The sequence below is a fragment of the Sylvia atricapilla genome, chromosome Z (assembly GCF_009819655.1).
Source record: "Sylvia atricapilla isolate bSylAtr1 chromosome Z, bSylAtr1.pri, whole genome shotgun sequence".
In the NCBI taxonomy this organism is placed as follows: domain Eukaryota; kingdom Metazoa; phylum Chordata; class Aves; order Passeriformes; family Sylviidae; genus Sylvia; species Sylvia atricapilla.
Window position 1 is genome coordinate 20,461,359 of NC_089174.1, and position 26,243 is coordinate 20,487,601.

Genomic DNA, 26,243 nt, shown 5'->3' on the forward strand with positions numbered 1-26,243 from the left:
TCTAAAGAGGAGGTTCCCCTGAACACAGTTTTCCTTAAATACACAGGTTTCTATGCGATTTTGTTGGAACAGTCCTTGTACAAAACAGAACCTGTGAAATTGTATCGGAAGCCCATCAAGTGAAGTTCTGGCCATCTGATATCTCCCCCTGTATGCAGCATGAAATGCAATTGTGATTCCTACTGTCTAAAGAAAGGCAGGATTTTATACTAAATGCATTTATACAAAGACTAAGCAAGCTGACATCTCTTAGTAAAAAAAAAAAAAACCTAATTAAAGTTGCATCAAAGCTTAGACTTTCTTAGGTGTAGGTGCACCTGGACAGTGTTTTATCAATCTCTGCCTGAAGCAGCAGCAGCAGTCATGTTTCTGCACAGCAGATGCTTCAACGTACTGCAGAGAGGAAGGAGTTCAAGTTGGAATGATCTCCAGTCACCAAAGCAGTATTTTATGTCTCCTACAATCCTCTACAGCCTGCTCCTATTTCCTGAAGAGTCTCTCTGCCTTTAGCTCTATTATACACAAGCTGAAGGACAGAATGCCTGCACGCTTAGTGTCAAAAGAATCTTTAGGTATTCACATGGTAATTTTTAAAAGCCATACGTGGCAACAATAAAAACACATAAAGTCACACTGCACTTCTAAATTCCCTGTTCAGCTGGGGAGGAGTGCCACACCTTGAACAAAATTATTCCAAATAAATAAAGTGCACAAAACCACAAAACAAATCCCCCAATGTTAAAAGTAACTTGCTGAAAAATTTATATGGGTGCTTGACCCACAATTATGCATCTTAACTGCGATTTTCTCATGAAGTTAACTGAGCAGAGTGAATGAAGTGCACATTCATAGCAAGTATCTTCTACATATTTGCAGCTGAGGCCTCCTTTGTTCATACAGACATATTTAACTTCAACATGGGTACAGCTGCACTAATGCAAACCTTAAGGACAGAAGTGCTCTAGTGGTGCAAACCAATAATTTCAGCCTGTTGGTATGCATAAACCTGAAATAAACCACACATGCATATTTTTGCTTGCAGACGTCAGTGCAGATAGGATTTGTACTGTGGCACTGACAGTGAAAGAAAAAAAAAAAAGCAACTCCCTAACTTCATTAAGTCAAAATTGCTATTTATTACTATGTCTTTCAACCCAGACTGTTCCAAACAAAGTTCTCCAAGTGCTTAAGTTACAGCACTGTTTAAAAGCAAACAAATAGGAAGACTATTTGGATGTATTCTTTATAAAATAAAACCCCAACCTCCATATCCAACTTAAAAATTGCTAAAGTATTCACCTATGCTCAGAAGCCAGTCCTGGAAGATTGCAGTCTGAAAGCAAGTAGCACTTTCAGTTTAACTGCAACCAGGAAAGAGAGTGGTAAAGTTACTTAAATGCCAAGTGTCAGTAGACTCTAAAGTTTAGAGTCTTAAGACTACAAAGACTGTATCACACAAACCTTCAGTCAAGATAGGTTTCCTTTATTCTGTGTTTTCTTACTAGGAAGTGACTTTTGGCCAGGATTACAAAGCTTATTATTTATACAAGTCTGTAAAACAACGCTGGTAACATAAAGAGAAATGAACACAGCTAAGAGTTTAGTCAGATAAAGCTTTGCTCATGAAAACACTTCTAGAAGAAAACTCAGAGCACAGTACAGTTATTAATCTGTACAAATCACTGCCTTAATATTGTATCACAGAAGCAGCCATGAAAAGAAGCTTATCTGACCTCCTTGATGTATTTACTACGTCAGGCCTTCATTTATGAAATTGCATGCTGAACTGACTGCTGTAAATAACTGCATTAATTATAGCAACACTGAGTGCTGTATGCTAATTCTGAGCAGGATAACAGGGCAAGTTTGTCTGACCTGTAAAATCACCCATCTCACAATTCACACATTCACCAAGCATCTCATGACTGGGTTGCCCACTTACCACACTGCCCAGAGACACATCAGATAATTATTTATGGTCACCAAAATCTCCATTGTAAATGGAGGAGTTGCCAACATCTCTTCAGAAAGTACTTTTCCACACTAGTAGCTATTCTATAGAAAATATAAGAATGACCAAAGAAGAGAAAAAATACCCCAAACCCAAATCAGAGTTCAGAAAACTCATTTTCTTCTCTGGTTTGGTGAATGCCCAGGTTATGAAAAGACTGGTTTTAAAAGCAGGATTAAAACTTGCCTGACCCTGAATGTTAGTTCATAGAATGAAGGTAAACTGCAGTACTGCAGATGATACACAATAAATACTTGGAAATAGGAGAGAGACGAAGGGAATATCTTACAGCAAATTGATGACAAATTGGCAAAATGCAATGGGTGAAGACAAGTATAGAAGTATAAAGTATAGAAACAAACCCAAAAAAGTTACATTATAAGACAGGAAGAGTGTGGTTTTCTGAGTTTGGGAGGAGGAATAACCAGGAAGAATTAAATGAAAAACTTCATAAGTCCTTTTATCATACTAGTCTAAAAACAGAAATATGCAGAGGATGTAAAAGTTGCCATGAATTCCTGAAGCACTAAAATGAGGTGGAAACTGCAAAGCGGATCTTATTATATATGGTCAGAAAAAAAAAAAAGGAGTTGAGAATGAAAGAAAAAGGGAGAAATCCAGGGAAAAGTCTGTGAAATCCAGAAAAAAGGAAAGATCTGGATGACTGGAGGAAGTCCAAGAAATTACAAAAGTAAAGAAGTGCTGGAACCTGGGAAAGAGCAGGAGCAGGTCCATTAAGTGAGACACAACAGAGCAATGGATAGACTAGATACCAAAAAAAAGAGTCAGGTGCAAACAGATGTTCTCAAATTATTAATACAAACATAAGTATCTCAAAATGTCACTTATTAATATATGATGTTTTGAAATTGACCCAATTGTTGAGCTGCATTTCTAATTTTTTCCTTTGAAATCTGAGAATTGGAGTAGGAAATAGTGAAAAATTAAGGGTAATTTCTTATCACCTTAAGAACTAAATAAAAAGAAAGCAAGAATAGAAGAGAAAAGTGGCGGACACTACAGCAATGTTCAATTTATGAAAGACTTCATAAGCTATTAACAGGTGTCACAGCCATGTTTGTCCAAATGCATCATGGGCTATAGAAAAATATTTCAGTGGAGTATTCTCATTATTTGTAACCATGACTCTGAGAAGCGTGTTTTTTAGTCTTTTTATTTACACTTGCATAGTGACAACTACATGATTCATTAACATATCTTAAATAAAAGAACGCAGCTACAAACTGCCTGTTTTCATCACTGATTTCCACATTCAAAGGACACCTGCTGCTTTTGTTTCTAAACAAAAGGGGACATGCCTGTGATTCTTTTCGTTCTATCCTACTCCTGACCCGTTTCATCATACAGTACCTTTGAACCTGTCAAGTAACAGGACCTTTTTCCCCCAGCATTTTAATGCTGCTTCACTTCCTTTCCCCTATTATACAGAGGAGGAAAATGAAGTACAACAAACCACAGGGAGTGAACTTCTCCTACTTTCTAATTTATTCATGCGTACTGCAGATCCGTGGAGGAGAAGACGCCAAATCAGTGTAATAATTTGAGCTGCTTTGAGTGGCGAGGGTCCTTCGCAGCAAAAAGACCCCCTTACGTTTCATTCAGTCCTAGTGTCGACTACTTACAACCAGATAATTTTCAATGTCTCCTATATCATGAGCACCAGAGCACATGAAGTCGGAGTTCCTATGTATTGTCTGTTGTGATCAACTGAGTACGGTAAAGACATCTTTCTTGGTATCTATAAGGTCAATTAAACATTGAGTATGCAAGCTTGGAAACAGAAGTAAAACTCTACTTTGTTGATTCCCAAGAGGACATGCTGCTGCATAAGCAAATACTATGCAAGTGAAGGATGCAGAGAATGGAAACAGCTTTGGGATGGTACCTCAGGTTTCTGGTGCTCACCAAGAGACAAAGAAGACAGAACAGGTCCAGAGTCACTTGAAGCTGTGCAAGCACATAATAATCTATAAGGGCCCATAATGTATCAGTGCTCTCCAGCAATCTGGAACAATACCTTCTGGCCCCAATAGGAATGACTACAAAATAGAGTCCAGTAGATCCTGCCAGCTTTGTGTCATGTAAGAACAGTGTGGGCCCAAGAACACCTCCAAGGCCAAGGATCCGAGTCTGCTGTGGCAGGGGTAGGTTTCAACTGTCCACAAGAACCACATATTTTGGGAGAGCCCTCTGCTCAAATCAAAGCTCTCTGCAGTAGGAAATGTGGGCAGCTGATGGGATCACAGATAAAATACTAATTTTCTACTACTCCACAGATTATGTTTTCATTAGGGTCTTAATTGAAGACAGCTAACAAAGTGTTTTTGTTCTGGTCAGTTGGTGATTTCAGCTATGTTTGGAGCAGGTACAGAACAACCTTCACAATCAGAAGCATGAGATTAACTGTGTAAGTCAGCATATAGATCATGTAGAGATTAAACTTAACCAACTTCCAGAGCTAGAACTGCCCTTTCATTTCAGACTTAGTTCTACAGAACAGCCTCAGGGAAGCCTGAGTGCTGCCCACACCCACTGCTTTTTATCCCAACCAGCTCCTTAAGACTGTGCTGAGGTACCACTCATCTGGCAACTTTCATTGGCAGTAATTAAAAGCCCCACAATTTTTACTTTGCAGGCAGGATGGAGTTTATATGCTGTTTCACTGCTGCTCATCTGAAACCCTTGTCAAATACAAGGGCTTTTGTGTAAGAACACAAATATTACTTATTCTTCTACTACTTAAGTCTGTTTCTCTGTATAGCAGTTGTAAATAGTACTGACCTGATTACAGCCTTATTCTCATGTAATAATAATATTAATCCCACAGAACGGTACAAAAGTTCCCCACCATCTTATCTGTATTACTGGATTCACGATTATGGTCAGCTATGTCTAAGCAGTTTCTAGGGCACTGATTGGCCTGGACCTAAATAGATCTTATTTTTAATGCAGCAAAGTAATACAGAGGTAAAATAAACCTTTGCATTATAAAATAAGCTGTTACACTGTAGACAACCTACAGAAGTAAGCAATTACCTCACTCGCTAATGATCTGTGAGAAACATACTCTGAATGTATGTTGTTTCTTAGTTACTGTTCCAGAGAGCAGCTCAATCTGTTAACTGAGAGCAGTAAATAAATTGATTTAATTAAATTAATTCTCCAACAAGCCTCAGAAAAAGGTATTGAAAGCACTCTGCTTGATTACAGGCATTGGTCTGAAGGAACAGACCTATTGATCAGGTCAACTTCAAGCTTGTCCTCTTCACCCAATTTAATTTGAGGACAACAATTAAATTTTAGTTGGGTCTCCTTTCCCACTCTCCAGGGAAATAATCTGAAGTGACTCTTAAATTCAGGTGGCATATAGAACATATTTCACAGGTCAAAGAAAACATTTATTTTGTTGCCATTATGGACATGAAGCTACATTAAAAATGCAAATAGTGTCTCCAGAGCAACAATTACATAGTGTGCAAACAGAGTCATATGTCAGGAACTAACCTCTCTGGTGGGGGCAATAAATCAAGTTGTTCTGAATGATAAGGATTATATTAATTACCAGATTTCATTAAAGTCCTTTGTAGTTGCAAACAACTGAAACAAACTGATGACTTTAATTCTCTTTCCACCAGATATGCTTCCATAATAGAGAACTGGAACTGCTGGCAGGCAGACAAAACATAGCAGAGTCGTGAAAAGGCGCTAAGGCTGGCTCTAGAATTAATGCAACTGTGTGTTAACTGCTTTTTCTGCTTTCCTTCAGATACAATCTTAATGTAATGACCCTGGCTTTAACAGGTATCTTTGCATAATCATGTATTTCATTATGCAAACATAATTATTTAATATTTTAACGATCAATTTAGAAAGTAGTCAGTAGCCTTACTCCTTACTGTTTGTTCAGAACCACAATCTTCTTGTGTCTCGGACACCTCACAGTCTAACTTCTGGCCTCAGCCACAGCTGGTTCGTATTAGTCTGCTCTTGCTCCAGTTTTGTCCCTGAGTTTAGAGAGCCATTACTCCCCTTTTTATTTTCTTTCTGAGGAAATTTGTAAAGAGAAAACAAATCAAGAATTTATTTTGCCATGCTGAACAGGACAAGTCCCTTCTCCATGGACAACGCCCATTTCTCTGACCATTGTCTACATAATTTTCTGCCAATGTGAACTGCACCTTTACATGCATAAGAAATAAAAACGACATATAATATTCCAGATCAGATCCCACCCCTCTTTATACAGTTTTTCTGATCCCTACCAAAAATAGCTTCTCTGGTACCTCACAGAACTGAATTTGCCACTGTGGCTCAGCCATACTGGTCCCTGAGAGTACAACACAAATTCTTTCCCCTTTGCTGTTTCTCTGCTGAGGAGCTCCTTGAAGTCAGCATAAATACTTGTTACCATTCTTTCAAGCCCCTTAATTTGCATGCTGTACTTCTCAAAACAGGAATCTTTATGTACACCCAAGGCCACCTACCTTTCTACTGCTTGGTATCTCAGTATTGATCTGTACCACCTGGAATATAAATACCTGTATTTGTGTAAGCAAATTTCTCAAGCACACACTTCAACTCTCTGCCTGCTTGTGTTGATGTCCACCCTCTCAGTTTGGCAACAATCCAGTCAGTCCATAAATGTTACCTCTGTAGCTCAAGGGGTAGTATTGCCTCTACTTAAAAATAATTGCCACTATCAATCCAAAAGTTTCAGGACTGAAAACAACCTATGGTTTATAATAAAGCAAAAAATTACAATGGAAAAGTTGAACTGGTCTTGCTTCAAATTATGTGAGATTACTTGCCTCATCACACATGCCTTCTTAGTGTTAGGGGAAGACAGAGAGTTTTGAAAGGGTAATTTGTGGCTCCATATCTGGAGATTACAAATCTCACACTACGCAGGTTCATGCTATAATGGCACAGTCACTGCAGAACAATGTTTGTTTGGAACAACAAAAAAAGCTGATGTGCTGCCCATAGGTAAAGAGTAATGCTTGCAATAATTTACCATGATATAGTGGTCTGACCTGTCATTCAGATTGAACAAAGACTTGAAACTGCCTGTTTTAAAACCAAAAATACTTCATATCTAGCCAAAACTCTGCAAATTTACCAGGTACAAAGTTAACAAATTTTAAAAGTAACTGAGACCGAGGTCACATTCTCTTGGACCTTTCACTTTTTTTGTGAACAAATTTTTCTCCCCTTTTTTTTTTCTACTTTGGACTCCACACAAAGCACAAAGCCTTTATCTGGTCTTAAAGCATCATAAAATGTAGACAGGGAAGCAGAACATGGCTGGAACTACTCATCGTTCAGTATGAGAATTACTACTCACTGACAGGAGTCCTGCTCTTTTTCTTTCTCCTAATCACAAATTGAATTCCCTTCAAAAACAAAGAAATATTTGTTGCTTACAGGAAAAAGAGTCTCACAGGAGAATTCTCTAGATGAACATCTGCTTTCTTTATATCGAAGTTGCATATACTTCCCCAAAAATGAGAATCAGTTTTTGTCTTAATACATGATTTCTGAAATCAGGCTGTTGTGCACACTGGCTGTTTTTCACACACTTTCTTTCAATTATATTCAGTTTTGTCCTAGTTTTGTCGTTTGTATAGCCCAGCTTTGAAAAAAAGCCCTACAGCCAGCACAGGAAGTGAGATTAAAGAGAAGCCTGTTCTGGTGACAAAACCACATAGTTTGGAAGAAGAAGAAGGTGTTATCTGTGCAGCAGCCTTACCCTTCTACGCAGCCTGTCCCTCTCCTCACGGACAGCATTCATGGTGGCCTTGGTCCTGTTGAGCTCCTCTTCTTTGCTGCACAACATGGCTGTGAGGCTCTCATTCTCTTCCCGCAGGCCAGCCAGCTCCTTCTCCCACCGAGACCTCTCCTCAGATAGGTTTGGATAAAGGTCACGTCCTAACACACCCTCAATCTCCTCCACAGTCTGCAAAAACAGAGTCATCAACAAACAGAAAGGGGCAAAGACAACTAAGGAGGACTAATGGGTAGATGGAACAGAAATGTATGTTCACAGACAACTTTACACACATATATACACACTCCCAGCCCCTCAACACCTTTAAGTTTGCTTCTTTTGTTTGCCAAGTAATATCAAACAAAATTATTACTTATTTTCTTCAACAGTTTGACCATTTCATTGAAATATTTCATACTGACAAACATCAAAGCAGACAAATACATGCAAATAAAATGTGTCACTTGTGAATGACAGCAATGCTGGTAGTTAATTCTCAGAATACTTTAGAACAAATTAATGACTCTTTGTCATGGGCGAGCACTGTACTTATTGTTTCCCTGTTACAAGTAACAGGCAGAAATGTACAGTCTGTAAATGTGCATGGCACAGGGCCTTATTTATTGCCACAAAAGGGCAACAAAAAGAGTGGGGAAGACCAAAAGAGGGCTCTTCTTTCCCATGTCCCTGAGTATGTCCTTTCCTTGAGGTGGTAACAAAACACAAGAAAGAACTCTGGCCTTGGCTAGGCTTACAGGAGATGTTACAGCCTTTCTAGTATCTAAAAAAGGGCTGGGTTTCCCTGGGACACAATGCCATGCAGCACTTCCTGTCCTACCTCTATGCTCAGAGCTGTGCCTTGTAGACACTGTTCAGTTAAGGGACATTCAGGAACTTCCAGGGGGAGAAAATGAACTATGAGCACCCATCACCAGCAGGGGAATATTGCCATGCCTGAATTGACTGTCAGGCTGCCCACTAAAATGCTGAAACACAGCGTAACAGGCTGTTGGGGAAACCACCTGCAGTTTGGAATCTACTACCTGTATACTGTATGTATATACTACCTGTATGCTGTGCCTCTGCTCCATGCTGTCATAGGTTAACACCGTTTGGTTTATTTGGTTAATGGAATATTGCCCTGCCAGGACCTTACACTTTATTTTGGAAAGGACAGGGACCTATCAGAAGCCAGTTCTTTCTATTTGGCATATGATCTGACCACTGAGGGAAATGAAGGTGACTTTTGGTAATACCCTTTTAAAGCTGAGGGGGCCCAAGCCAACTCTCTTTCCTTCCGGCCAGGGAAGGTGAGGCAGTCCTGTCTGTCTCCTTGCCAGGGGGCCGGGACAGTCCGGCCTGCCCATGCCCAGGTTTTCGCGGGGGCTGCCTGGCCTGGTGACTCCCAGGCCAGGGGAGGGGACGAGCATATGCCCCTGTCCCAGTCCTGATCGGTTTTTAGCAACTGTAAAACATCCTGCCGCTCTCCTATGGTGGAGGGGGCTGGCCCGAGGCCTGGCAGAGGGACAGAAGCCTGCAGTCACTCCAAGATGGGCCCTCTCGGATGAGACTGAGAGGTCGGGGCAGGAGGTATCCATCAGCTGCGCTGCTCTGAGATTTGTCAGCCGGAGTTTTCTTCCTCCATCCTTGTGGCTTTTGAAAATCCTGCCGGCTGCCCGGCAGAGATCACGTGACACATCTGCAAGAATGTTAGCTCTTTACTGACACAGACTGAGACTTTTAAAACAGCTCTTCCCAGAGAGAGAGAAAAAGACAGTGTGAACATAGAGAAGACCCAGCATAACAGTCAGATGGAGGGAGTAAAAGACTAATTAGAGGAAGGATGAAGGAGTTGCCTGCTGGCTGGACTTTCTTATTTGAGCTACGGAAATGAACTCTATAGGTAGATTATCCTTTAAACCATGGAAAAATACGCTTTTGAAGAAATGATTTGTAGATGCTTGAGCAAAGGGTTTGTGATGGACTGAGTAATACTGCATTGGAATCTGTGATTCCTGCAGTCCTGTTAGGATAGGGTTAATAATTTTGGTTACCAGAGAAGCTGGGAATAGAGTCTCTGCTTCACTGCAACCAGGTGTTGCTTTCATTGTTTTAACCAAATCAAGTATAACTCTGCCTGGGTAATCGGGATGGGGGGAGAAGGAGAAGATTGGGACGACTTGTATTTGGAAACTAGGTCGGGTGAAACTGTACCTAATCATCATAAGATAGATGATCGAATTGTAATGATTTTTGGTAGCTGAACATGATTATTATTTCAAACTAGAATCGTAAAGAAGATATTTACAAAATTCATGCTTGGATGTATACAATAGAACAATGTAGGTTTAATGATTAACATGGAGTTATGTAACGGAGGGGTATAATATTGGGGCCTTCTTGGACCCTCGTTGGAGTTGGATTTGGGTTTGTACCCCGGCTCCCAGAGCTCTTCAATAAAGCACCTCATAATCATTCCGGTGGTTATGTGTTTTCCTCGCTAACAGTCCCATGAGATGCCTGAACAGAGAGAGGTGAGAAGCGCTCTGTGCCTGTGAAAGAAGTGAGAAGACATCTCTGTTCCTTGAGAGGAAGAATCCTTTGCCTTTGAAGTTGCTCATTTTTAAAAGGTGATACCCCAGATGCTTGAATTTCCAATGACCCACAAGCATCTTGGGAAACTGCTGATGGGAGGAGACCACATGGAAGCAGGTTTTCCTGAGTGGCTGTTTCTGTGAGAGTTCAGACCCACAAGAGAACTGTTCTAAGTTGTCAGTGGGAAAATTCCATGGTAAAATAAGAGAGACTCTTCTCCTAAAGAACTGATGAAAGACTATATTTGAATGGTGAAACTGACTGAAAATCACAGGTTTTGTCTCTACGTTGTTCGTAGAAAAGTGAACTTGTAGGGGGAAGAGAAAGGTTTTGAAGGTTTCATTTTTTTCTTTTTCCTTAGTGTGTGTTAATAAACTATCCGTTTACCTTCAGTTGAGGCCTGTTTTGCCTTTTTCTCCAAAAATCCTTTCTCCCAGATGTAAAAAAGAGCAGACACTCACACCAGTACACTGAATTTGGCAAAACAAAAATTCAGCAAATGTGAAATCACCACGTGTCTAACTACAGAAGATACCTGCAACACGCAAAACCACTTCAGTGTTGCCCATAGGCTTTTGAATCTCACTGCACACAGTGTGCATTAAAATGATTATAAGAAACATGGAAAATAAAAGAATATATCACTGACAATCCAGAAAGTTTCATTTCACTGGCTAATACAAAAACAAGTTACAGCTAAAACCTATACTTTTACATCTAAAATGGAAGATAACTGATGAACTAAGGTTAGTAATAATATACTTAGTTTTATTCAGAAGAACATTTATATCCTGGTGAGTCCCTTCCAATTCAGCGTGTTCTATGACTCTGTGATTCTATATATTACCAAATATTTACTGCTTTATTTCTTTAAATTGTGAGGGACCAAAAGAATCAACTTAAGTACAGCTGAAAATGACAAACCTAGCTGGAGACACGTCTTTTTTTTTTTCCCCTGCAGGAAATCTTCCCAGTATTTTCAGCACTGTCTCACTTTGAGATACCAATGAAATTTTATTATTTGTTCAGTTTATCCTTTTGAATGGTATTTCATGTTACTCTTACATAAAACTGCAATATATTTATGAATTACACAATTATGAAACTCTATTGACAGAGTATCAGCATATCTACACTGTAATTCTGCTCACAGATTCGGCAGGAAACTGAAATTACTTTCCTGAAAAAGGAGAGGCTTGCAACATCTCTGTGAGATGAAAGAAGTCACAAGTCCCCCTTGTATTAGCTTCACTCGGACTCACAGGTCTCAAATTATGACCAGGTAAATTATTTCAACAGAGCATGAGGAAGAGTACAAGTTCTGAATAAGCCCATGGTAGTTAATCTTACGATGTAAAAAGAAGCTCTGTAATAGCAGGAGCATTCTCTCTTGATGATGCCAGCTTTTTTATTTTAAACAGTGCCTCTTTGTTGCTGATTTCTCCTCTCTCTTCTTCTCCCCATACCCCCCTAAAATTTCCCCTGCTGTTTTCTCACCCCTCTAATGCAAAGTTCTGCTGCTCCCTCTGTCTCCTTATTCCCCATGCTCCAGTGTTGCTATTTTCCCAACCCCTCCACTTCTAGGCCACTGCTTGTCAGAACACTACCACTACAGCACTCCTCTGGTGTCCAATATGCTACCAACCATCCTCCATGGAAAATTAAACATAAACACTGTATACAGATATAGCTATATAAAATAATGTTGATTAGTTGTCTTCAAAGCAGCATTACAGAGCACTTTTATATGGTATGTTGCTGCACAGCAGGTAATTCAGGTATAGTTTCACGGAATATGGGATTGAATTACAATGTCGTGTTCTGAACACAGGGCAGCAGGATGTCATATCACAGTAATTGTACTCTTGTCTCTTACACTTTCACCAGTGCTCTCTGCCTTACTGTGTTTACAAAAAGTGTTGTGTTACAGATGCAGTATCAGATTAAATCAGCAAGTATCAGGTTTAAAAGACACTCAAGCAGTACTTCTTCACATGGTGTAACTCAATGCTAGAATTTATCCCTAATGGAATTTATGGTGGCCAAAAATTTAGAGAGGTCCGAAAACACAGTAGATAGAAACAAAGAAGAAAATTCCACCTGTTACAATTAAACACAAAGATATCCTCTCTGGTTCAAGTCTCCACAGATCCACTTCGCTGGAAGCATCTCTGAAGGAAGGAAAAAAACATACTATGCATGTCATTTTTGATGCTGTCTTTCCATTAGCATCTGCCACTAGGCAAATGGACTTTTGGTCTGACCCAGTACAGCTGTTCTCATGTTCTAAATGTTTCATGCTTAGAAATTTTACAGCTTTTTAATCAGCAAAATTTTAGTGGTTAGATATCTTATTGACATGCTTTCCAAAATACATAGAGCATTAACCAGACTATTGCGTGGAAATTTTCTTAAATCTTTTTCCTAAAGTATGCTTTTGTAACTGTTCTGTTCATAAGGCAATCTGATAAATTTCATTTCAAGATCTTTTCAGGTTTTGTGAAACAAAACTGAGTTAGCTAGGGTGACATAATTTGTATAAAAGAAGCAAAAAATCATTCAGCAGCAACTGCAATAAAAGGAACCTAGCAAAATTTAACCACCAAAGCTGAAGGATTTAAAACATATAAATTCATTAGTCTGTTGGTGAAGAAAAAAGCAAATAGCCAAGGCAAAAGGTAGTCAGAACACTTCAGGTATCCATTCACAATTCCATTCACTTTAAAATTCTCTCATTTTTTTCTCTGAGGAAACAGGAAAGCTGAAATTACCTGCAGCCAGGGGTGTAATGGTGGAGAGGGGCTCTATATGCACGTTTTGCTCTATTAAACACATCTCACTTCGGATATCTCTGTGGGCCTCTCTACCCCCTCTCTAAGCTGCTCTCTACCTATCTCCCAGAATCCAGTATTTCTTTTGGTGAATAGTGACTTCTGAAAACAATTAACACCGAAAAACTCCAAACAATACTTGGTAACATTCAAAGTACTGATCCTAATCCTCTGAGACACTCAAATAAACAGCTTTCATACTGATCCCAAGAGATTAGAAGTCAAACATACACACAACATTAATTTCTTTATATTTTGCTGTATTCCTCAGGCACCACCAAGAATAGAAGGAACTTTTCCCAACGGGAGGACAAAGGGCTGTCAAAGCCATCTAGAATGGTCACAGACCTCCCCACTTCAAAAGCAAATTGTCAGTACAATTTTTCTTGTAAAAATGAGTCACTGGTACCTTTCCACCCAACACAAAAGGCTTGTTCACATCTTCCCCTGAATATAGGAAGATTCTCTGTGGCTCTCTTGCTTTCAGGTTCTGAACTGCAGAGCCTTTTGTTACATATGCCAGCAAACATCCCTCTCCTTGTTCTGTTATATTCACAATAAATGCGACACATACACTTGAATTATTTGTTTCCTGAGGCTGACTTATCTCATTTAAACTAATGCACAACCATTTGAACTAATGCACAACCAATGCTTAGTGTTAAATTAGCTTTTGCTGTGGTTAAGGAATAGTGTTTCCCAATTTAGCGTTCCCATTGAAACAACTACAAACCATGTCCTGCTCACTCACTCCTCAGTCCCCCTGTGGAGGGATGGACAGAGGCACAAAATCAGAGGAAAAAGGCAAATCAGAGGCACAAAAGGCAAAGATCAGGGGCTGCAGTAAGAACAATTTACTGGAAACAGCAATGAGGTAAGAAAATAAACAGCAACAGCAAAAATAGTAGTAAGAGAGTGTACAAGAAATAGGCAATTTGCACATGAGCTCTCACCCCCAAGAATACATGACCAGGAAGGGACCCCTTCCCTCCTTCCTGGGAAACGAGAGATATAGGATAACACAGCCATACCTCTCCTGGCTGCAAAATTTAACTGCAAAAATTAACCCAGCCTTGGCTGGAACCAGGACAGCTTTATATCTTAACGCAGCAAATCACAACTCAGCCAACCACAAACATATACTGTGTGTGTTCAGTCACTGGTCAATGATTACCTGTAGGACCTTGGGCAGGTGACAGCTTGTTTGCTGGATAAGCAAAATTGCTTAAGAAAGTAAATTAACTGTTGAGTATCCCCTTTTCTCTTATCTTTGAAATGAGCATAAGACAAATACATTTCTGATTTGAGGTCCAAAGTAGCTCCTCCTGGGCCTTGGAAGGTGTAGAACAGGTGTGTTACTACTTACCAAACACACACTGTGAACTTGAGTTGACTCCTGTGAAGTACTTTTAACATCTTTGGAAGCAAAGTGTGATTACTACAGAAGTAATCAGGTGTCTCAGGCAATGAACACGCTGCATTTTATAGCCCAATGTCACCATTACCTTAATGGCTAAATCACAATGTTCACTGGCAGTAGTGAGTTGTTCAATATGCCTGTCCACTTCTGCCACTGATAAACTGCAGCTGCTTTTCTTCCTCCCACAGACAACATTTTCCAGACCTGTCAGCACTCTCTGCAGTTCTGAATTCAAGTCACTACAGTTATCTAAAAGAAAGCAAGACAAAACAAACATCACGACAATTAGTGACTCAGTGAAAAAACAAACTCTTAACCAGGAAGCGTCTGCTGCAAACAGCCAGAATGATACTGTTCAAAGAATGTCCTTGCACTCTGTCACTTTTTCCTTGACAACTGATAGGCTTGAATACCATAATCATATCAACTGAAATCATGAGCTATTCCTCATCTGACAAGTAACAGCCCCACAGCTTATCTGAAGTGTTCATTCTTTCTTCAAAACTCCCTCTTTTCTGAAGAACATTTTAAGATATTACATGTTTACATTCTGTGACATTTCTTTATGTTGTTCTTCAGGCCGTTCAAGGTCTATTATCCTGATTTAATTAATGTCATATGTTTGTCTCTGTAAATACAACATTTTTCTGTCTGGTACATTCAGGGATGTTATGACTTGATATTTTTCAGAGGAATTTTTGCGGTTGTACTTAGGTACTCCCTAATTTCAAAAAATCATGGTGTTTACAGAAATGATCCCTACCAACTATCTTAGAGCCTGTGTTTCATCTTAATAGTTACTCCTTCAAATAAAATTGCAGAATATTCAGGGATCATAACACCACAGCTTGTTATGTTCCACACTACAACCATGCTACCAGCTTACACAACAATGCTATTTTAAATAAAGTATCACAGAGAATCACTTCCTTTCCTGTCTTTAGGCAAACCTCTTCTAGTGCGCACTGCCATAGCATCCTCCACTTACATGAAAACAAGTGGGTCTCTGTATCTTGCTAGCTCACTTCATAAATTATTTTCATTTCTCTTATGTTCACCTCTTGTGACAAACAGCAGCAGTTCCTGTGGCAGAATTCACCCTTGTGTGGTCTCCTGGATGTGCCAGTCAGTTTTTCTAACTTGCTAGGTAAGAGCCTGCTGCAGCTACCCACAGCAGAGCACACAAGGGGTGCACTATGAGGTGGCAGCACATCCACAGCTCCTCTATCCCGCTAAAAACAGTGGTAGGCATTCTTGGTGGAGGGTGATTCTTGTACTGCTGCTGCAAATGCTTCAACATGGTCAAATCTTTGTGGTAGTCTCATAGCTGTGGTTCTTGCAGGGCAGTAAAGCAGTGTGGCACTGAACTGGGTCTGAATTTTAACAGACATGAGTCACCAGATTGTTGCAGACTGCCTTAAAACCCCCCTGTGCAAGGGAAGACTGAGAGCTGCTGAATGAAGGAATGAGAGGAACAGAAAGTAAAAAATTGCAAACTCATTTATCTAACTAGACCATAATAAATATAAACACAAACTTACTGCTGACCAAAAAGAAGAGTTTAGAATGATGCCACAGCATTGCATGAAAAATTTGAATGGACAATATATAAAAGCTTTTTCTGGGAAGTCATTTCACTAATTCCCAATTAGCAGGCACCTGATTAGCAACCACCCATGTGTTACAGTAATGCACATGGGTGGCTGCTGTATAGTAGAAAAGCCCTTCATAATAATACCACCACTCACTTACAAGCAGGATATAGCAAGCAGGATGCTTACTTGTAAAAACCTTGTGTTTTGTTGAATTTGCTTTTTTCTATATCTTCTGTAATAAACATTTTGTACATTTAAACAATCTTCACAAGACTTTGTCTGCTGGGATTTGTTCCAACAGTGATGTTTCCCCCATAAAATAAATAGTTTACAATGTGAGAACCCCATTTCTGACAGAAAACCAGCACAGCCTCATCACAAGCTCTGCAAGATGTACTGTAGAGTGTTCACAGTTCTAGCTGTAGGTGTTTTACTGCCTGTAGCAACAGGGCAGCAGATCCACATGCATTAGTGTGTCACAAAGTATTACTGGTTTTACTAAGTCACTGATTAGGAGCAGTCACTTCATGAGGGTAGTAAGCAAGTCATGCACATGGGTTATTAGAGCATGATTTTTTATCCTCATACACCTATATCTAGAAGGATTTAAAATTATACATATTCCTGTATCTATATTTGTGTGTGTAATTTATTTTTACAGGAATATGGAAATAACATCCATAAAGGACAGAGTCTGTGGATAGAAGGAAAATACAGAAGAAACACAGGAATTCCTAAAGATAATGTTCATATTTGTCTATTGTTATCTGTGAGCCCTACCCTTAAGGGAAGGGAGCACCCAAGATTTGCAGATGCTTCGTCAAAGGAATGATGAAAGTCAGAAGGTCCACAAAAGCTCACAAATACACACTTGGAATGAAAACTGGGTCAGGTTAGGCCCTTACCTACAATATAAGCACAGTGTCACCATATGGTAGTGGCTTTTGGATGAAGTGGAAAAGGGAAGAAAGAGGAGAGAGAAAGAATAGAAGAGAGAAAATCATCAGTCCTGGCTCTAGCATGATTCAGCTGTTCAGGGTGCTGGGTTGCACACCAAAGTAAACACCCTGGGCTTTGTGGAGATACCTGTTTACAGGTAAGTTTTCCCTGCTCTGGAAATAACTTTCTCCCTTTCTACGCATATTAGTTAGCATGGTTAATCTGTTCTTTCAGACCTTTCTAGAAATGGCTGGAAGGACTTCTGGGGTCTTAGGTGGTCTGGATTCTCCTCAACACATGCCCTCTTCTTGGCCTCATCCCTGTGCTCACTGTGTCCTGCGTTGTGCTCATGTCCTGCGGCTAAATAAGGACACTTGTCTCTGAACAGTGCTGCCTGTACATCCGCATGGCTCCCTTCTGCAGCCACATCCTGTTCCTTTTCAGAGTGTGTTATATTACTAACAATCCTTGGCTGCTAGTACCAACAACTCAAGAAGATCTGGTTCCAGAGCTACTGTCCATTGATTTTTGAGACAGACACATCATTCCCCTTATCTTCTAGGTCTCTACCTTGTATATGATTCTTACTGCCATGTTTTTCATTGCTAGAAGAAACTTAAACAGACAACCTGCTGTTTATGTCCACAAATCCTAGTTCAGCTCCACGTCATGAAGACAAAATAAATCCTGAAAAGCAAATTAGTTTCTCTTTTTTTTTTTTTACCTTGGTAAGAAGAAAATTAAGAAGAAAAAATCTTCATATTAGAATCTGTTCAAATAGGAACTTAACAGTAAGCACTAGCTTTTGAAAGTAAAACCTTAAATTTTTTATAACTTTAAAAACCTCTATTAGATAATTTGAATTCCCTAGGCCAGACACTTTGCAGTCACATTATTACTAATACTATTGTATCAATGTTTCTAGAAATTGTAGGCACGAAAATACAAATGTCCTGTAGCAGGTCATGCACTTGATAAATAATATAGTGCAGAAAACAGGAATAGAAGAATTTTCTGAAGAAAATTCTGGAAATCTGTCATAGTGAGGATTACAGCAGAATTCTGCTAGAAGGTCTGCTTCTAGGAAAATGGAGGCTCAGGGAGCACCTTACTGCTCTCTACAACTGAGAGGAGCTGTAGTCGGGTGAGGGTCGGACTCTTTTCCCAGGTAACAAGTGATCAGACAAGAGCAAACAGCCTCAAGCTGCACCAATGGAGGTTTACATTGGACATCAGGAAAAACATGTTCATGGACAGGGTTGTGAAGTGTTGGAACAAACTGCCTAGGGGGTGTGCGGAGTCACCATGCCAGAAAGTGTTCAAAAACTGTGTGGATATGGCATTTGAGGACATGGTTTAATGGTGAACATGATGGTGGTGCTAGGTTGATGGCTGGACTCAGTGATCTCAGAGATTTTTTCCAAACTTAATGATTCTACGATTCTACAATCAAGGCACAGAGATTACTTCACATCTAAGTTCACAGTCATGTAGAAGCTTAGCATCAGTTGTGATTAACACATCCTACATTAATTCATTTCCTCACTAAATGCTTGGATTTGCATTTCAAAAGCTATGATACCTTTCTGCTGTGGGAAGCCATCACTTCTGCTAAGAACACAACTCACCCACATCTGCAGTGACCATGGTGGACTGGTTCTCAGGCACTGAGACAGAGTTGTGGTCCATGCTGTGCGAGTCTTCGTTAACCTCCTGCTGGCTTTGGCTCAGCTCCGACCGCAGCTCTGAGTACTCATCCTCCTCCCTGGCAGAGAGAGCAAAGGCAGAAATGAAATCTTCTGAGGAAATGTGCATCTTCATGACACTCATTTCAGACCCGTAAGCTCAGCCACAAGATCCTATTCACACAAGTGTTTCGTCCAGTCAGTAGATATGTCTTTAAACTCTTCACTGCAAAGCCATCTTGCCATGCCCCATAATACCCACTTGCAGCAGTCTGTGCCTGGTTTCCATTTCTTTATTCCCAACTTCATTATTTCTCCTGGCTACAGGAGAAGGAAGCAATAGGTGGAACTGAGTGCTACCAAGGATGTGTGCAAGGACACAGACTGCTCTGCAGTGACTCTCCAGCTGGTAATTCACACAAATCAGCACAAGTGGCTTTGATCCCAAAGTGAATTAGAAGTAAATGGTTTTGGTCTCTTTCTCAGTTCAAGGATGTCACCACCTTATGTGCAAAGTATGCACATGCATGTACCTGCATATGTGAATCAAAATGCTTCTGGAGACAGGTTAGTTTTTCATTTTCTCTTCCCGAGAGAGAGAGGAACAGGTAAGTGAACACTGCCCTGAACTGCTGGAGTTAGCGGAAAAGGAAAAGCCTCAATTACCTAGGTTTTAATTTATTTGCCAAGCTGGTTCAACTAAAATAATTGAGGACACAGAATACTTAGCTAAAGCTAATGAGCTTAAAAAATTATGGCTTTTCTCTCCTGCCTCCACACAGAGAGTTCAAAGCACTGGGAAAGAAGATAAGTAAATGAGTAATAGCTTTGCTTGAGAACATTTGTAAACATTTTTTCTTTTGATCTATTTGCTGATTTGACTCAGATTTATTATTTTTTTACTTTATAGTGACAGTTTTTACATTAAAGTATCTATTTTAAACATTGGAGAAAACACCAGTTTATCCAGGTGCAAGGCCCCTCTGATAGAAAACAGCCATCATTTTGTTGCACACGAAATCACATGTGGAGATTAATTTTGCTGAAGATTCAGCAGAAAAGTGTGAGAATGGAACCATCTGGCTTTGGAAACAATAAGAAACAGCAAAGACCTATCTGGGGATCCACATCTGCTAGGGGTATCTCTAATGTTAGGTCTGTTGTGTGTTTGCTACACGGCGATGAGTGTTTTTTGCAAGATTCAGCCTGCAGGCGTGTCTCGATTTGTCAGGCAAAACTGCAGACAAGATGGCCCATACGTACACGCATCAATGACAGAAGTGAAGTCTGCTCTCAGAGCTGCAGAGTTGACAACTTATGTACCTCTATAAAACTCAAAAAAGGACTTCCATCTTCCTTGCAAAGAAAGGAAGGGTTTCCCAAGATACTGAGATGTAATTTCTACCATGCTTTCCTAGCCTTAACATTTGCTTCAGTGCAAAGAAAGTGTGACTTCAGTAGAAGCACTTAGTGACTACTTTTACTAAACAAAATGCAGGCCAGCTGGTTAACATTGAGATTTACATCAAAGAAAGGTCTTGGAGGTACCACACAATACTTGTTTAAAACAGTGTTAGAACCTAATAATCAACAGCAGGAGTTAAAACAGTGTAATGAAGACACATAAGCATCAGTTGATGTTTTGTGAACCAGTTTGTTATTAGCCACAAAAAAAAGCCACTAGTAATTAGCTTTATACAAAACAGTTACCAAGTACTCAAACAGCTGCAATTTTTCATCTGAAGGTAATTGACTTTTTTCATTTATGAAACAATTAGTCATACATTTATAAAACCCGAATTACCTCTACAAATGGATAAGAAGTTCTACTGGCCATAAAGCAATGGCACACATAAGTATTTCTTACCATTCTTCTTTGGGGTCTTCTTGCACAGATTTTTCTGTTTAAAATACAACACACCCTCATCTAGCTATCACTAGTTCTGGGTTTTTCAATTTAGGCACCCTTCAGTATCTTGGGACAATGAAAAGTATATAATGCAGTAGGGCTTTCACCCTTTTGATGACTTAAATGAATTTATAAATGAACTAATGTGTGGAGGTGGGCGGAGCCCCGGCTGCTCTGCCCTGGAGGAAGCCAAGCTGAGGAGTCAAGGAAGAATTTCGCAACTTCAGCCAGCGCACCTAAGACAAAGGCAAACCTCCTAGCTACGGTGACCTGGCTGGAGACCCACAAGCCTCCTCGGGATTTTATGTAGATCTGTTACAATTGATTGATTCTGTACCCTTTTCCTCCCACCCTGGTGTCCCATAAAAACCCCTGAGTGTCCTCTGGTCGGCAGAGGTTCCTCGTCCCTGGATCCCTTTCACTAGTACCCTCTCAATAAAGTACCACCTGCGGAAATTCCATACGAGACCTCTCTCTCTCTCACCACGGCCGGATAAAAGAGGGGCTAACTCACAAGGGCATGAGCTAAGAGCACTGCGCTGAAATCACTGAAAGCTGAAATCACTGAGCTGAAAAATCACTGCTCTGCCCGATGCTGAGAAGCCCCTCTGGCCAGCTGAGGAGCGCCCTGACCCCCCGAGGAGCTGTTTCTAGCAATACATCCTTTGGGGTGGCTGTGGCTCTCTGGGTCCCAAGTGGCAGACCCCATCCACCAGCTGGCATACTAATGCTTTTAAAAGCTGACCAGAAAGATCAGAAATCCATTTCTGATAAAGTGGCAGCAGGGTCAATCAGTCCTTCTACCACCAGAGAGTAGACCAGAAACAAACAGGAGGGCAAGAATAAGAGGGAATTCCAGGGTAGTGATTCTACCTTTAAATTCCAGGGCAGTAAATTCTACCTTTAAAACTGATACTGGCAGTAAAAAAAGATACTGTTTGAGACTTTCCTTTCCCCAAAACAGAGGAGAGTTAGTCCTCCGGCAGCACTGGAGATGCAAGGTGGTCCACAGCTGACAATAACCAGCCAGTGGACTCTTCCCACACCACCAGAAGGTGGAGGCATTACAACTTCCTTATTGCTGCTATCAGCAACAGCCTGGTTGTAAAATGCACAATGCTTATTTGTTCTGTTATGGGCCCTGATGGTCCCACTTGCTGGAACGTCAGGGTGAGCTGGGGGTAATTAAGATCAGATCAGGCCATTCTAGACACATAAGTTGGGAGGACTGGAGAAAAAACAAAACAAAACAAAAACTGTGGTATTCAGTTGCTTCTGCACCAATTGCTTTCTCCATGATCAGGTGCAACCAAGGACGAGAGTGCTGCAGAGACACTCACAAAAACTTGTTCAAACATTGAGCAAAATTGCACATTTTTCAGCACTCTTTCACACCACAGAACACTGGAAAGGTGCATGTTCTCTTCATGGCTACCAATAGTCCATAGCTTTGTACCACTGGTGCCAGCAGTTTTTCAAAAATCATTTAACTTAAATAACTATTTTAAAAATCCTCTAAGACCCTCAGATAGAAAATAGATAGTACAGGTGTATGTGCACAAAGATTGACTGCACTCTGTGTACAAACACTTGAGGTCCCTCAAAACTAGCTCATTGTGGACAAATAGTGACATGCTCAAAACAGCAGTGAGATTTGCCACTGAGGGCAGGTGGAGCTGGGCACTGTGTGCTGAAGCCAACATTATCACACACACACTGCCCTTTGAATTGAATCCAGTATGTGCTAGCTTCCACACAGCACATATTTAGAACATAGAATTAGACCTGCAGGTCACTGTGTAAATGTGACTCTAAGTGCTGTGTGTTATTCCTGTGATGCTGTAGTATCTTTGCTACTCCTCCATTAACTTCCAATATTTTCTAAATGTATATCAGATTAAAAGTTGTAAGTCTCAACAAATGATTTTACAGCAATGGGTTATAAGCTTTTAGACAATGTTTCAAGTAATTCTTAGTGCTCATCAACACTGAACAGAGTATATTTCTGTCTGGTATTGTTATAGTTGCTCACCCAAACAGTCATTGGTTTAGAACTAAAAGCAATTAGATACCTCTCTTTTCCTCTTCTTGAACCTCAGTTTGACATCTAAGAAAAACTGTCAGTCACATGCTGAAGTTACAGTTGATTTTGACAGCCAAAGAAATGATTAAGAAAAAAGGTCAAGTTTGAATTAAATAAATAAAGCAATACAAAAAACTTCTGAAGTCAGAAATTTTCACCTTACATGTAGACATTATTACATTTTAGTACTCTGCTGTATAATTTCTAATTTCTAAATCCTTCTTGTGCGTCAGAGTTACTGGTGTGTCCTTTATGTCCAAGTATTTACAATATGACTCTGACTGGGAAGATCCATTTGACTGGTTTTCCCATCTTGTAGGCTGTACACACTTAGATAGAGAGAAAATTTCATGCACCTTGTCAAAGGACAGAGATTCTTAGCAACAGAGGCTCATCTACTAGCATGTGGGTATTTGAGTATTGTAACTCACTTTTTTCACCTTAATATCTCTTTCTGGAGATGGGATTCCAAACCAGCTGGGCTGTCCAAAGCACCAGCAGTAGGGAGATGAGACAACTGCAGATGAATGCTGGCTTGCTCCCCCAAGCATGGTGAACTCATTTTCCTCAGGGACTTCTGGAAGAATGCAGAGCAAGAGCTGCAGCTAAATTCGTGAGGCCACACACATGGATCCAAGAAAGGGCTAGCAAAATCCTAGAAAAATCCTGTGAAGTTCTAAAAATATCCCTGTAAGATTACTGCTTCTGGGATCAGCATATCAGACACACCTGGGAAGAGATACATGCATTCACATGTGACTTGAGCTCTCTCCTTGGCTGTCAAAGCTGTGGATGCCACATTCCTGGAAGTGTCCAAGCCAAGCCGGACAGTGCCCTGAGCCACCTGGTCCTGTGGAAGGTGTCCCTGCCCATGGCAGGGGGTTGAAACTAGATGGTCTTTAAAGTCCTTTCCAACTCAAACCACTCCACGATTATAGAGCTGGCATTACTAAACCACATGAGCAAAAGCCATTACACTTCTAAACCCTGACGCTGCAAAGGCAAAAACCCTCCAACATACACCAAGGAACAGACACAAAAGTTCTCATAATGGAAAATATTAACCAGCTTATACAGCCTGCCAAAACTCCTCCTCAAACTGTTGCAACACCTTATTCAGATTAAAACACACTGATTTCCTTACTTTCTGTCCTAAAACCTGAGGGTACTGCTGACATTCAGATAAGCATAATGCAATTTAAAGAGGATAGTCAAATACCCTCCATGAAGCACTGGTTTCTTCTAATTCTTTCCCAAAGATTTTTGGGTTTTGGAACTATAAAGAATGTCACAGAGTAGAGCTACATGAAGCCACACATAATTTTTACAATCTACAATAGATATGTGAAAAAACTCAGGAGTTGGCTGTGTCAGTATTGGGAAAACATTAATCTGTTATGCAATTAATTTAAACTCTGCTTCCAGAAAAACAGCCCAAATTTTGTGACAGCAGAAGTAAAGCCTCTGCTCAATACTACCTACAGGTTTCAAAGAGACAAAGCAAAGCTAAAATCCTCCTGGTTTAGAGGAAAGTATAACTGCTGAGGCCCCACCAGCAGGGCTGTGCTCCCAGAACACTTTCTCTCGGGACTGTTCTGTTGCAGCTCCCAGACTTGACAGTCCCCAGAGCCAAGGGTGGAGTGCTATGAGTCACACCTGTTCCAGCAAGGACAGTTACTGCACCACCCTAGCTGGTGGTGCATGGACAGCTTCTCAAGAATGACACATGTGGATCCCAGAGTGGATTTACAGAAAGCCACAGCAGGACATACTAGTTTTCCTTCTTTCAGCTGGCTTTACAAACTGCGTGGAATCCCTTCAGTTTCCATTTTCAGGAGGAGTATTACATCCCTGTTCCCCAGACAAAAAATTATTCGCCTGCCAAAGAAAATAAGCTATTTCCATCATTAAAAGAAACAAAAAGAACCACTAACTTAACAAAAAGTTTTTGTTCTTACTAATGAAATCAAAACAAATAAAACCAGTTGAGGCATTCCAGCTGTCTGAGTAAAACAAACTCTCATATGATTGAATTAAACTGGAAAGGCATGACAGAGGTGTGGCACCTGTTGCAGCAGTATTGTTTTGATGCCTTTAAAGGCCAAAATCCTCAACAAGGACAGAAAAAATGCTTTTTTCATGAGAAGCAACATATACATCCCATCAGTCTTGGTTCTTACACCTCGCATTCCTTTGCATGTAGCAGCTGACTCATTTATGCACATGGTTAAGCATTTAGAGTATCTACCTGATTACAGTACTTCATAATTGAACATTACTTGGCATTTACTTTGCCACAAGGATTCCAAACATGCCATTTTTATGAACTCTATGTAATATTTTTCTTAAATGTCATAGAGTTTTTCTGTCACTCAAGAAAAAGAAATCAGTGCAGCTCTCATGCTTTCTCAGATTTTGCTTTTCAACTAGTCTTTCAAAAGACAAATGGAAAGTTTGTCTGCAGAATTATCAAGCATAAATGAAGAAGGGGGTCATGGGGATTTTTTTTTTCAGAGAACTACTACCAGCATAGAAAATACCTGAAAAATCTCATCATGTCCACTGCTAGTTATGATCATCTCATAGGCAACAGTATTTATGTTCTTAAATAACACAAACATGTGAGTCTAACGCTGCTTTAGTAGTGGTAAATATGTATTTGATGATATTCCCTCTTATTTATGGTACACCAAACATTCTTCTTTTTGCATACTAATATTTTCATGAAAGATTAAATGAGTAGTAACAACATTGCCTTGTGCTAGCAGAAGTATTTACAAGGAAGAAGAAGTAAAGCAATTACCAAAAAAAAGTGAAGCTAGGTAAAGGAAAACTGAAAATTGGCTACATGGCTAGAGCACCATGGCAACATGTCCTGGTTTATGGCAAATTTGGGAGGAAGACTCTGAATGGGGTTCCTCTGAGGAGCAAACCCAAATGGCCCCTTCCCCAGCCGGTCCGGGAAAGAATTTCCTCAGAGAAAAGTGGAAAAAACTATTTACTTAACAAACAAAATGCCCACGAGCTTGAGGAATGAAAAAAAAATTACCAATAAAACCTCTCTCTCCTCCAAAGAGAGATGGCAAAACTGAGGAAGTTCTCTCCAGCAGTTAGCTAGGCTCTTTCTCAGTCTTTTATCAGTCCTGTTTTTTTCAGTGCTGGAAAATGCCAAGGTCCAGGCCCCGGTGGGCCACAGAGGCCAGATCCCAGTCCTTCTCTGGGTTTTCAGTCCAGAGCAGATTTAAACAATCCCAAGAAAAAGGAAAAAAACAGTCCAGGAAGCTTCTTTGTCTCAGCTAGCTAAACTAATTAAAAGGAAAAAAAAAACATCTCCCTGGTCACTGTCCGTGTATCCGACGACCACACAGTCCCGAGAAAGGAGGAAAA

At 40.2% G+C, this 26,243-nt stretch overlaps 1 protein-coding gene across 2 annotated transcripts in view; it reads right to left on the reverse strand.

The window, feature by feature from the left end:
* The window catches only part of MCC (MCC regulator of WNT signaling pathway), a 168,298-nt gene that overhangs the window by 49,519 nt on the left and 92,536 nt on the right, over positions 1-26,243 (reverse strand). For both annotated transcript variants that reach the window (XM_066339109.1, XM_066339110.1), the window contains 3 exons: positions 18,808-18,944; positions 14,731-14,894; positions 7,782-7,988 (listed from right to left, as the gene is read on the reverse strand). In XM_066339109.1, coding sequence (XP_066195206.1) covers positions 7,782-7,988; positions 14,731-14,894; positions 18,808-18,944 — 508 coding nt within the window. The remainder of the gene's footprint in view (positions 1-7,781; positions 7,989-14,730; positions 14,895-18,807; positions 18,945-26,243) is intronic.